This window comes from Gracilinanus agilis, chromosome 4 (genome assembly GCF_016433145.1).
Source record: "Gracilinanus agilis isolate LMUSP501 chromosome 4, AgileGrace, whole genome shotgun sequence".
In the NCBI taxonomy this organism is placed as follows: Eukaryota; Metazoa; Chordata; class Mammalia; order Didelphimorphia; family Didelphidae; genus Gracilinanus; species Gracilinanus agilis.
Genome location: NC_058133.1, coordinates 62,387,046 through 62,400,923, shown reverse-complemented (window position 1 = coordinate 62,400,923; position 13,878 = coordinate 62,387,046). Strand labels below are relative to the sequence as shown.

At 39.5% G+C, this 13,878-nt stretch overlaps 1 protein-coding gene across 1 annotated transcript in view; it reads left to right on the top strand.

The window, feature by feature from the left end:
* The first annotated feature begins 2,640 nt into the window (after positions 1 to 2,640).
* DPT (dermatopontin) overlaps positions 2,641 to 13,878 on the top strand; it is a 40,854-nt gene continuing 29,616 nt past the window's right edge. Inside the window, exon 1 of the mRNA XM_044672381.1 lies at positions 2,641 to 2,940. Within this exon, the coding sequence (XP_044528316.1) occupies positions 2,645 to 2,940 (296 nt within the window). The 5' untranslated portion in view covers positions 2,641 to 2,644. The remainder of the gene's footprint in view (positions 2,941 to 13,878) is intronic.

The following is a 13,878-nucleotide window of genomic DNA, read 5'->3' as shown; positions in this document are numbered from 1 at the left end:
CTCTCCTCTCTCTCTCTCTCTCTCTCTCTCTCTCTCTCTCTCTCTCTGTCTCTCACACACACACACACCTTTAGTTGATAAAAAAGAGTTAGATCAGATTCAGGGATTCATGCTATGGACTCCTTTGGTAATCTATTAAAATTCATGGATCCTTTCTCAGAGTAATGTTTTTAAATATAGAAAATAAAATACAAAGATTGGTGAAAATAAGGATGTAACTTTTTTCATCCAAGTTGACAGACCCCCTGAAATGAATCCATGGACACTATAGGGTAGATGGGTCTTCAAGGTAAAAAAACTCATTGTTTTGACTATCTCTAAGATGTATGTCATCTAGTTCTTGAAATTCTATAATCTATGAATTCAAGGAAGATACCAATCTTAGAAGAAATTCAGTTAGTTTTGCTCTTCTTTCCATAAGTCTTTGGTAAAGAAGAGGAGTTTGCTGCCTCAATAATCCCTTCTTCCTTTCATCTTCATTCTCCCCTTATCTATTTGATCCTTCAATGCTACCTACAAACAAGTCCACATTTCACCCATCCTTAAAAACAAACAAACAAAAACCCTTTTCACATTCTCTTTTCATCTCCTTAAGCTGGCTTACTACAAATCTATACCACTTTCCTTCATTTTCTTATCTCCCACCTGCTTTTCCTACCTTTGCAATCTGGACTATTCTGAGCACTCAAACTGTAACTGTTCACTGAATCTTTTTGAATCTTTTAACTGTTAAGTTCAGTGGCATTGCTGAATTCTACCACTGTAACTTTTAACACTGGTAAGGAATCTCTCCTGGATCTTCCCTCCTCCCTTATTTTCCATAATGTTGCTTTCCTATACTTCTCCTTAGCATAATGTGTGGCACATAGTAGGAAGGTAATAACTGCTTGGCCATTGATTGATTCACCATCTTGATTCAGATTTATATAAGGCTGTCCTAAGACTTCTTCTTTCATTTCCCTATACTCTCTTCTTTTGTGAACTCATCAGCCTCCATGGGTTTCATTAACACTTCTGTATAGTTGACTCTCAGATCTATATATTCAGTGCTTATTTCTATCCTGAACTGTACTCCCACATTACCAACTGCCTTCTGGACATTGTATGTGTCATAGGAATCTTGAAATTAATCAGGCCCAAAATGTAAATTATTTTATTTCCTTCAAATCCCTTCCTCAAAACTTCCCTGTCTCAAGAGAGAGTACCACCATCCTTCCAGTCACCCAGGTTCACATCCTTGGATGATCTCCTCTTCCTTCTCCTTTATCTCCCAATATCCTGACAAATTAGTTGATTCTAGTTCCATAAGCTCTCTTGCATACATTAACTTTTCTCATTTACTTTCTATCCCAGTTTAGCTGCTCATCATTCATCTAAGTTATTTCAATAAATCCTTCTGCTCAGGCTACTCTTTTAACCAGTCTATAAATGGGCACTTATTTATTAATTTCCTACTAGATGCCACTATACTAAGAGCTGGTTTTACAAAGAAAATAGCCTTATCTTCCACACAGCTGCCAAATTGATATTCCTAAAATATATATTTGACCATGACATCCCCACGCTCAAAAGCCTTCAGGCATTCTGTATTGTCTCTTAGATAAAATACAAAATCCTGAATCTAGCACTTCAAGTCTTCCATAATATGACTCCCATTTTACCTTTCCAATCTTTTTTTCTTATTACATACTTTCTCATACTGTCTGTTCCAGGCAACTAAGCCTGCCCATTATTTGTGCCTTTGCCCAGGTAAGATTGCCCATATCTAGAGAATGATCTTTCCTTATATCCTTCTCATAAAGTCCACAACTTTTTTCAAGGCCCCGCTCAGATATCACCTCTAGAAAATGAAGAACAAGAACAACATGAAGAAGAAGGAGGAAGAGGAGGATACAAATAAACATATATGCATTGCTTCTCATTCATAACTCCTCACCTCTGCAAAAAAAGGTAAGGAGATGTATTCCCATGACTCTTCTTCAGGGACAAACTTGGTCATTATAATTATACATTCCAGTTTTGTTTTGTTTTCTTATTACTTTTTCTTTCATTTATGTTGCTGTAGTCACTTTGTATACTCCTGACTCTGCTCACTTCCTTTTTGCAGTTCATTCTTCTCATTTTGCATTTGTTTTCATTTTGCAGCATGCCCCAGAAGTGTTAGTGAGGTTTTAAGTAGCTTTCAAACCTTTCAACTTTTTAAAAAATTTTACTAACATTTTTGGAAATACCCTGTATTCCCCCGCCCCCTTATGGCACATTACATTCATGTACCACAACTTGTTTTTCCTGAATAAAGTATTAAGGAGATGGGAGGTGGACAATCACCAAATGCAGATTCTGCAAATGAACATGTCTGTGGGCCTGGAGAAGTGGATTTCTATGACCTCTCTGCAAGGTTGCTGCTCCAGGGTCTACTCAATATGTGGGTTCCTCCAGCTTCTGCCTCTTGTAGAAGTCCACCTTAAAAATAGCTCGATGCTCTCATGGCCAATGTCTCTGAGGCAGGGAAGCTTTGTTAAAACAATGACACACTACAGTTGGAGCAAACCCATCCACATCTGGAAACCACATGTCTGAGGCAGTATAAAGGGGCCAGCCAGACGAACCAAGGGTGAAATTCCATGCCAGGAGCAGAGACAACATGGACCTCACACTTCTCTGCTTGATCCTACCACTGGTGATGGTAGCCAGAGGCCAGTATGGTGACTACCGGTATCAGTATCATGACTATGGGGATGAAGGCTGGGTGAATTTGAACCGACAAGGGTTCAGTTTTCAATGCCCACACGGGCAGGTAGTGGTGGCCGTGAGAAGCATCTTCAGTAAAAAAGAAGGCTCCGATAGGCAGTGGAACTACGCCTGCCTGCCCACCCCCCAGAGTCTTGGAGAGCCGACAGAATGCTGGTGGGAGGAGATCAACAGGGCTGGAATGGAATGGTAAGATGTGATCTCTCTTTGGGTAAGGGAAACTGCAATGCTTCCCATCATCCCTGGGAAGGACAGGACAGGTATCTGCCAAAACTGTCATCAGGCTTGCTGCAAATGGGATGGGTAGACACTATTGCACAGTCATCATGTTGCAAAGCTTATCAAAAGTGGTACAAAGCTGGAATAGGTAGACTTTGTTGCCAAATTTAAACATTTGTAGACAGATTAATAAGAATAAGGAGTCATTGTAATTTAGAGGACATGAGTGGCAACAAAGAGTATTAGGCAAAAGGACATGTACTCTGCTTTCATTATTTTAATGCTTTCTTCATTTCTAGTCTCTTCTTTCATCTCTGTCATTTAGACTGAGTTTTACTGCTCCAAATAATCAGAGTGCTTTTAGAGACATTTCTTACATTATGACATCCCTTCCCCCAACAGGCTGCTGCCATGACAAAATCATTTTTGAGGGCTGAGTAAAAATCCACATGTCTCACTTTGGGGCAAGAATGACAGTATTTGCTGTGACATGGCAGGAGGCATGGCTGTATCACGAGCCTAATACAATGAAATTTTCCTGCCGGGGCACTCATGTAGTGTGGATCTACATTTTGTGATGCCTCGTGACCATGGTCCGGCAATATGAGAGGGGAAGAAGATAACATCTCGTGTCATGCCTGTTTTTCCTTGGTCCTTCCTATCTCACTCCCACTGCTTGGTTGCGAAGCTGATCTCATGATTCTGCAACCTCCTTGGCAGATGGATGTTGCCTGGAGTCCAGGGCATCAGTCATGGCTGAGAGTCACCCCATCGCTTCTCTCTCAGCCGCTTATTCCTCCTGCCTGCACCTTTCCCACTGCCTGACAGGTTTTCTATGAGATGAACTGACTTACTTGAAGTCATCCCCTGCCACAGTTCCCATAGTGATGGGCAATCACTGGGACCCACCACTCCCTTTTAAAATCACTTGCCTATGGCTGAGGCTCCCTTACAGATGCTATTTCTTGAATGGAGCCTCTCTAAGAAGGCTGGCATCTCAAACCTTACATGGTTTAATGAAAGGACTCAGGATGGGGAATGAAGGAGATGAAAGAGACCTGGTTTCTCATCTTGACTTACCATTGGATCAGCCAACCAGAGCTCAACAGGAATATAGGGATCCACTAGGAATTTAACCTCGTCATTTTATATGTTAAATGACTGACCCGATGTCACACAAGCAATAGATATCAGACTCATTGTGATGTGAACCTCAATGTCTTCTGACTCCGTAGCCAGTGCTTATTTTACTGTATCATATTGACTCCTTGAGCATAAAGGGTAGGAGTAAGCATTTATGTAGCACTTACTATTTGGCAACTTTACAAATATTATCTCATTTGATCTTCTCAAAAAAAAACCCTTCAGAGTAGAAGCTATAATAATCCCCATTTTACATTTGAGGAAACTGAGTCAGATAGAAGTAACTTGTCCCAGGCTCACATAGTTTATAAGTGTGTAAGGGCAGATTTGAATTTCAGGTCCTCCTACCACCAGACTCAGTGTTCTATCTACTGTATCATCTAGATGCCTCAAAACATGTTAGTTTTCTGAGTCTCAGTGTCTGGACTTATACAATGATAATTGTGTATTGGGGGCAGAGATCTTAATGGTTCTGCCAAACATTCCATGATCCTGGAAAATTCACTTATTACACTTCTCTCTCCTTGTTTCTCTGATTCCATCTATTCAGATGGAAGTAGCAATCATCTGATTTCAAGCTGCCAGCTTTGTGCTGTTTTTGTCTTCATTTTCAAATCCTTTTTTTCCCCTATAGCAGAGGAGAGAAAGAGAAAAAAATTAAGAAACTGCTTTGAAAATAGGACTGGAGTGAAAAGCTGAAAGGAGAAATTTCCCTTATGTCTCCCCATCCTCAACATTCTTAGAGGGGGAAGAGCTGAGCCTAGCTGGGTGTGGCAAACTCTGGGGCCTCCTGTCCTCCCTCATTTATCTCCTGGACTCTGCTAATGCAAAGAAAATGCTTCTTTTCAAAGCAGTCTCCAGCTCAAAGAGTGACAACAACCCTCCTCACCCCAGTATTTTTGGAGGTATTTTCACATTGAGCTCAGGGGAAAATTGAAAGAAAGAAATTGCTCAAAGATTGGAGACTGGTGATTTAGGCTTCCTGGAGGCTCTATATTCCTCATCTGCTTGGAGAGATGGGGTGGAGGGGGAGATAGGGAATATTTTACACCGCTTAGCTGGCTTGCCAAACAAATTAACTTTCAAGCTTATTTTAACTATGAGGAGGACAGAGTTCTAGCAATTATGTGTATGAAGATGATGTTCTTTGGAAAGTCAGTGCTGGAATGGCGCTTCCATTAGGCAGGCCTAGTTTGAGAAGCTGATGGGTATTTTTCCTTCTTTATTAATTTTTATTTTAAAATATTTTTCCATGTTTCCATGATTCATTGTCTTTTCCTCTCCCCTCTTCCCCTCTCCTCCTCTCTTTCCTCCCCTCTCCCAGAGCTGATAAGCAATTCCACTGGGTTGTACAAATATTATCACTTGATATGATGGTTATTTTTCCATGGTTTATTGGTCAAAAACCCAGTTTTCTTGTACAAGATTCTGAAGTCACTAAACCCCAGCTGTTGGTCTAAAATTTTAGGGATTACTGGAATGGGTACCCTCTGCTTTGGCATCACCAAGCCATGTCTTGAAATTATGAGGCATGATTTCAGCTCTTTCCCTAAAGGCCCTCTCTGCCTTATGTTGGTAAGGAAAATCCTAAGAAGGATGAAGCAAAAACTAAATGTTAATCCTAAGGTGGTGCATGCATGCCAGCTGTTCAGCATGGTGTGGTGGAAAGAATCTTGGGATTCAACTTGGTAGAACTGGACTTTAGTTCTAGTTCTGCTAAAAGTGGGAAGTTATGGAACAGTAGAAAGATCTGGAGCTAAAGGGCATGGGTTCAAATCTCACCTTAAACCCTCCCCATGTGACCTTGGGTGAGTCATTGCTTGCATTCATAGTCACCTCATCTGAAAAATGAAGGGTTTAGATCACATTAACTCTGAAGTTCCCATTAGCCATCCATCTTAAGAGCCTACCAGTAGTCATGGGGACTTGGTCAAACCATTTCAAATCCATGGGCCTCAGTTTCCTTAGACAAAAATAAGGGGGCTTGGATACAGACCTCTCCCTATCCCCAATAGTTCCAGAAAGTTATGCTTCTAATCAATATTGCTTTTCTACTAGATACTAGAAACAGTTTAAAAAACTGACAGCCTGACCTAAAGTGACCCTTTTAGTATATGGGTTTGCCAATGACACATCCCTCGGAGGGAATGTCTCATCGATCTGTTAGCAGGGAGGGTAATTTGAAGATGAGTGGGTTGGATAGGCACCCAGAGCTTTCTATAATATAATTGTCGTTACAATGAGGCACTACATGTCTATAATACATTATAGGAAAATCTTTGGGAAAATTCAAACGTTCATGGAACAAAGAGGCAATCTAAACAGCTGATCCTGCAGGCAGTCACAAAATAAAAACACTGTACACTCTCTTTGGACAGGAATGTCCAGGTCTAGGTTGTGCCTCAGGTTGATATAGTTCAGATGTGTTCACCCCTGGGCTTTGCAACTTACCACTTCAAATGATTTGGAGTAATTGTTTAAGCTGACACAATTCCCCCATCCTTATAATAGCGTTATAGGCTTAGAATTGACAAGGACCTTTGGGATGACTTAGTCCAACAGCCTCTTTTTTTAAAGATGGAGAAACAAGCCCACAAAAGTGAAAATGACTTAGTCAAGGTCAGAGAAAGTTACAGAAGCAAGATTTGAACTGGTGCTTTGATTCCCAATCCAGTGCTCTCTCATTTAATCTCTTCTTGATATCCATAAAGTTTTCATAAACTCATTTGTAAAACAAATAACGATTCAGGGAATTGAGTGAAGAGGAAGAGTTTCATCTGTAGCGCATGCTGAATGTAGGAGCCAAAGCCCATGACAACCAGTTAAATATTTACAGTTCTGCAAAGCTATATAACAAATGCCTGCCTTTTTATCTTTGGTAAAAACACAGTCACTGCCAGGAAATGGGAGAGGTTCTTCCCTTACCCTTGGGTCATCCCAACCTATCCCATCTCTCCTGTCCCAATATAGAATAATTTCCAAATTGAGATCTACCACACTTTTCACTGTCCCCGTCTCATCATTCTCAAGGATGTCACCCTAGCTCTTACCCTCATCCCCTAGATTGCTGTTGCTATTGCAATAGCCTTCACAAGACTTCCCTGATGCTGGTCTCACTCTTCCCTAATCCAGTATCTGCACAGCTGCCAAACTAACATTCTTCCAGGTCTGACCACATTGATTGTCTTCTTAAAAATCTTCAGTGACTCTTTTTCATGGCTAACTGGAAATGCAAAGTTAGCCTGACATTTAGAGTCTTCCATATCTTGGCTTCCACCTACGCTTTAACACATTTCAGATTACTTTACATCATACACTCTAGGTTCCAACTGAACTGCCCTAATAACTGCTCTCCAAACTCAACATTCCTTCTCCTCCCTCCATGTTTTTGTGTGGGTAGCTAGGTGGTACAGTGTGCTGGTCCTGGAGTCAGAAAGACTCATCTTCCTAAATTCAAATCTGACCTCAATCTGGCCCAGGGCAAGTCACACAACCCTGTTTGCCTCAGTTTCCCATCTGTAAAATAAACTAGAGGAGGAAATGGCAGAACATTCCAATATCTCTGCCAAGAAAATCCCAAATAGCGTCATGAAGAATTAGACATGACTGAAACAACTGAACAATATTAGAATTCCCCGAATCAGGAATACATGTTCACTTTATCTCCACCTCTTAGCATCTCTAGCCTCTTTCCAGATCAGGCAATGCTTTTGGGAATAAAGAAAGTAAAAGCAGCAGAGCTTGCCCTTAGAGAGCTCCCACTCTAATGAGAGACAACATATAAATGACCATGTACATATAAGATATATGCAGTGAAAATGAAAGAGTTCCTTTTGAGCCCTAAATTCTGTGCTAAGGATTTTCTTTCCCAAATACAAGGATGGAGGTATTATTCTTCTCCTCCTGCACTGTTTTGCTTTCTTTGTACATTTTTAATTTTTATTTAATTTTATTTTTTCAGTTATTAAGCATTTCTCTTTCTCCCTCTCATATCCCCCTACACCTAAAAAAAATTACCCTTGTGCCCTTGACCAAGAGTCAAGCAAAACAATGGAGGTTGCATTTTTTAATATATTTTTAAACCCTTAACTTCTGTATATTAGTTCCTTGGTGGAAGAGTGGTAAGGGTAGGCAATGGGGGTGAAGTGACTTGCCCAGGGTCACACAGCTGGGAAGAGTCTGAGGCCAGATTTGAACCTAGGACCTCCCGTCTCTAGGCCTGGCTCTCAATCCACTGAGCTACCCAGCTGCCCCCGATGGAGGTTGCATTTTAACAGGGATCAGAGATATAAGCCAAAGGAAGGTATAGAATTTTAATGAAATAGAACTTTAAGAAAAAACAGTAGAGAAATATTAGGAAGAGCTGGGTCTGGATGCAGAAGAAGAGGGTCTTCTTAGCTCTAAAACCTACTATCAGCACACAGTCACAAGCATAAAGTCATCTCCCTGGAATCTTAATGTGAAATATGATTAGAAATTCTAGTTATATAGCTTTAACATATATCTGGTTGAAGAAAGAGTTAATTTCTTGTGTGAAGGAGTGTGACAACTAAGTCATTTACCTTGAGAATTTTTTGAAACTTTTAGCCAAGATGGTGTTTTTTCCCCCAACATCTCTCTTTTCCTTTTGTCACTGTTGGAATGAGACCAACAGGGACCAGAGGGAAAGGTTCCATAGACAAGCTCATAAACAAACCCCAAACAAACCTGAGTTCCAAATTCTTGCTTCACTCAGCCTGGCTATCTATCGGGGTTTGTTTGTCAGAAGAAATCACTGGAAGGGGTTAGAGGACAGAGTAAATGACTTGAAACTGGAAAGGAGTCTCTCTGGGAGTTATATTTTCTCTTCAGTTAATATGAAAGGGGAATGGTTTTGAAATAATAAGATAGCATAGGAAGAGGCAACCTAGAATATGAGGAGTTGGGAGCATAATAACTGTAATATTGAGCACAAAACTTGGCCCCTTTAAGGCTCAGTTTGTTCAAATGTAAATATAAAGGTATTTGCATTATCTACATCAGAAAGCTATTGTGAAGAAAGTTCTTTGTAAAATTAAACACATTATAAAGTTATGAAGTATTAGTAGGTAGAGATAACGGGGTGATTACAAGGAGAAGCTAAATAGGAATGACATGGAATTGTGTCAGACGTCTGGAGAGGACCTTAAAAGATCTGGACCACTTGCCTGGTATTATTCAGTGTTTAAACTATCCAAAAATGTTGATTGCTGCTTTTTTTTATTGTTATCATTATTAATTATGTTTTTTGTCAATGTGCCTGCTATATTCTAAGCACTATACTAGGCTCTGTAGATACAAAGAATGAAATGATCTTTACTACTCCACCAAATAGACTTTCCCATGAATGCTGGACCAAGGGGAAATTGTGAAGGTCATATACTTTTCCTCTACCTATCTACCCCAATCCAACCTTTCCTTTCCCTTCTCTTTCAGCTCCTTCTTTTTCTTTCTCACTAGCCCTACCTAAATTCTCCACCCAAACACCCTAATCATGATACTCTCTTATCATTTGATAGCCTAACTGATGAAATCAATTGACTTCACCATTGTCTGGGATTCTGAACTTCTAAAATTATCCTTTCCAATTTTATATAAATACATATCTGACATTGTTCTTTTATATTTCTAAACCTCAAAGCATCAACCAAATATAAGTTATCATTATTACTCTTTTAGTTGGATCCAGAGTCCAGAATCAGGAGCAATGAAAAGATTTTTTTTTATTTGAAAGTTTTAGGATAGAAATGTTAAAGAATCAGATTTAATCTTAATTGAGAAAAATATTCCTAATGATTAGATGCTAAAAGGGATATCTTATCTCAGGAGAAAATAGATTCCCCATCACTTGAGGTCAAAGAAAAACTAAATGACCACTTATTGTTGTGAATAATAATCACAATGCCTTGTATTTATATATCACTTTACAATTTACAAAGCACATTGCAAATATTATCTCACTTGATCTTGGCAAAAATTTTGAAAGTTGGTGCTATTGTTAGTCCCATTTTGCATATGAAAAAACTGTGGCCAAGGTTGAGCAACTTGCCCAGGGTAAGCTGGTAAGTGTCAGAAGCAAGATTTGAACTCAAAGCTTCCTGATTCTAGGTCTATGTCACTATGCCACCTACTTCAGGGATTAGGGAGATAGTTTTCAGGTATAAATTGAACTGGATGGCCTCCAAGGTTACCTTCATCTCTGAAATTCTGCAACTCTATTATTCTATGACTACCTTCTGGTCATACCTCAGAGTTACAAAAGTATAAACCATGTGAAAACCATTCAAATTGGAGAGCTTTTCAATCCCTAAATAAAAATATGCCTCAACTTATTCTTTGAAGCTGATTTCCTAAAATATTTAGGAATCTGAATTTGAGTATATGAAATTTTAATAAATTGAGTCCCTTAATTCTGCCCTTACCCCCCAAAATCTCTCAGACATAGTTTTCTTTGAAAAAGTAGGGAATATGGTTTACTAAAAAAGACTTTTTCTTCAACTGTTTGAAAATTTGAAATTAATTCTTATTGTCCAAAAATTAATCAGAAATCACACAAAAGTACAAAAGCAAAAAATAGTCCCTATCTTCAAGAGCTTATATCTTAAAGCAATATAAAAATGAATAGTGATTGACCAAGCAAGGAAATCTTGGTCCAGCCAATTCCAGTGGTGAAACATGAGATGGTAGAGGAGTGATTGGCACACTCCATCCAGGAACAATGGCAGAAAAAGTTTTGAACATGGTTCAAGGTTCCAGAGAGGGGGTGGAGGTGGTGGAGGATAGAGGGAAGAAGGAGAAAAGGGGTGAGCCAAAGGGCAAGGATTGTGGTGAGATGAAGTGGCTGTAACTTTTCTGAAATACTGGTGATTGAATGACAGTCATAAATGGGCAGTGAGGGGACCAGGGCAATGCATAGTTGTACTGTACTACATTAGTGTAGCCAGGATTGTATAATTAAATACTGACAATTATGAACTGTTTTTTAAAGCACCTTTTTCTCATGTTCTTTGACTCCCAATATAATTCTAAAACTTATTTCAAAAAAATTTCAATAGCATCTGCTTTTTTCCTTGATTTTTCTCCAATAACATATAAAATTCATGTTTTTGAAAGGAACTATATAATGCACTTAGTGAATATTTATACAAAACTAAAATATGACTAAACTATTTTAAGGAAATTTAAGCTAATTAAATGAATATATTGAATCTACCAAAATAGATTCTGTAGTTGAAGATTATGCATTTTAATGCTACTCTTAAAAGCATGTGTTACACCATCTACTCATAAAAGGATAATTTGAATTTTTCATACCATCATTTGAGTCCTCTGATTCTAGGCTGTCTGCTCCAGTGCTCACTTCAGAAAGTGAAAGATCAAGCAGTGATAGAAGCCATAAACCAATAGCTGAAATTTGGTTAGAAAATTAGAGGGGTCAAATTGGTGGGGAGCAATGGTCAGCCCTTTGGGAATGACCACAGCACTTTCCTCCTCCCAGGATTGTTGGGAGAATAAAAAGGAGACACAGCACTTAGCAAATCTGAAAGTGCCAAATAAATGCTGCTGCTGTTGTATTGGACAGTATTGAAACATTTTAGATACTCAGGGACCATCAAATCAGAGGTTCTTAAGTTGTTTTGTGACATGGACCCCTTTGGCACTATGGTGAAGCCTATGGATGGACCTTTGCTCAGAATCATGCTTTCTTTTTAAAAAAATAAAAAATAAAGGAAATACTAAACATTGGATTGATGTTAGAGAAAACAAGATGTCACCTATTCTCCATCAGGTTCAGGGACACCTGGGGGTCTATAGACACCAGATTAAGAACCGCTAATGAACCATCTTCTAACCAAGAACAACATGACTAAGGAGGAGAAGTCACTCAGTCTTTGTTAGCAGACCTCCAGACCAGCACTCTATCAACTATACCACCTAGCTACCTCCAGTGTTCTCCATTGTCTTACTATAAACTGATGGAAATGAACCAGATAACTTCTAAAGTCCCATCCAACTCTAAACTCTAGGATCCTCAAGACCAGGTTTTCTGACATCCAACTTTCAGTTCTCTTTTTCTGGTGTGTATTTATGCATTTAGACATAAAGTTAGCAAAAATAATATCAAATTTTGAAATCGTGGCAATTTTAAGGACCTCAGCTGGAGCATTGTCAATGTTGAATGTTACCTTTGGGACAAAAGTCATCCTTATTTACTTAGAGATCCAGACCTTTTAAAAATATCTGGCCAGGTATAGAGGTTACTACAAAGTAGCCTCATGGAAATGAAATTCAGCAGGAGTATGTGTGTGTAAATGGGACTCTTGCCCTTCCCACAAAGGGCAATCACCAACTGACTGACTCACAGCTGGCAAGAAATTCCTGGAACTGAGATAGCTGGCAAGCTCCTGGATAGCCTATTGAATATATCATTTTATATCTCTGTGTGTATTTTTAGCCCAATGAGCTTCTTTAAGAGTCACAGACTGTTTGTGCTAAAGCCTTAGAAGTCATCTGGTCAAATCTACTTATTTTACCAATGAGGAAACTGAGGATGAGGGAAAGGAAGAGACTATCCCAAGGTCACACAGCTGATAAAAGGACCAAGCTAGTATTCTTGACTCCCAATTCCTGAGTCATGCCACCACAGCAGGTACCATGCTAGCACCATGGACATCCCCTTTGGTTCCCTGATTACCCAAGAGAAGCCAGGGATAGTGCAACAAGGTGAACACATTATCTGGTGAAGATACATCACTTTTCATCAGGACTTTGTTTTAGAACAGTGGTGCCTGAAGATTGGTGGCATCAAGAAAGAGGAGGCTTTGGGAGATGTCATCTTACTGTAACTCCTCTTCAACACAATTTTTGTTTTGGGGTAGAACCTATGATTTCACCTGTGCAGGGAATGTCCGATAAGGAAGCTGTCTCTTTTACTATAGATCTCTACCTGATCTGTAATGTATAGCTTTAGATTAGAACTGCTTGGAGACCCTGACAAATCAAGTGACTTGCTCAGAGTCAAACAGTCAGTATGTGTCCAAGGTGGGTAGGTCCTTTTCCCTTAAATTCCCTTAAATTCTCCATATCGTTCACTCTACTTAGGTAGCCAGTATTGTAGTACAGGATCTTATTACCCCTCGCTTGGACTCTTGCCATAGTTTCCTTTTTTTTTAATCCTTATTGTCTGTCTTCAACCAATACTGGGTGTTGGATTCAAGGCAGAAGAACAGTAAAGGCTAGACAACGGGAGTTAAATGATTTGCCCAGGATACACTGCTAGGAAATGTCTGAGACCAGATTTGAATTCAAGACCTCCCATCTCTAAGCCTGGCTCTCAATCTGCTGAGTCACCTGGTTGCCCCAATGTAGTTTTCCAATTAGTTACTCTCCCCCAAGTCTCTCCTCACTCCATTCTATTCTCCACACAATTTCCAAAGTAAATTCCTAAAAGTATAAATCTGCCCATGTCACCCTTCTATTCAGTAAACTCTGTGGCACTCTATTACCTCCAGTATCAAATATAAAGTCCCATGTTTGGCATTCAAGATTCTTTACAACCTGTCCCCTTCCTACCGTTTCATCTTCTCACATATTAGTTCCAAACACACAGTCTATGGTCCAGCAACCTTGGTTTATTTGCTATTCCTCAATCACCCAAACTCTATCTCTCATCTCCAATTCTTGTACTGGCTGACCTCCATTCCTGGCGGGCTCCTCTTTCTCATCTCCATTCTTGACATCTCTGGC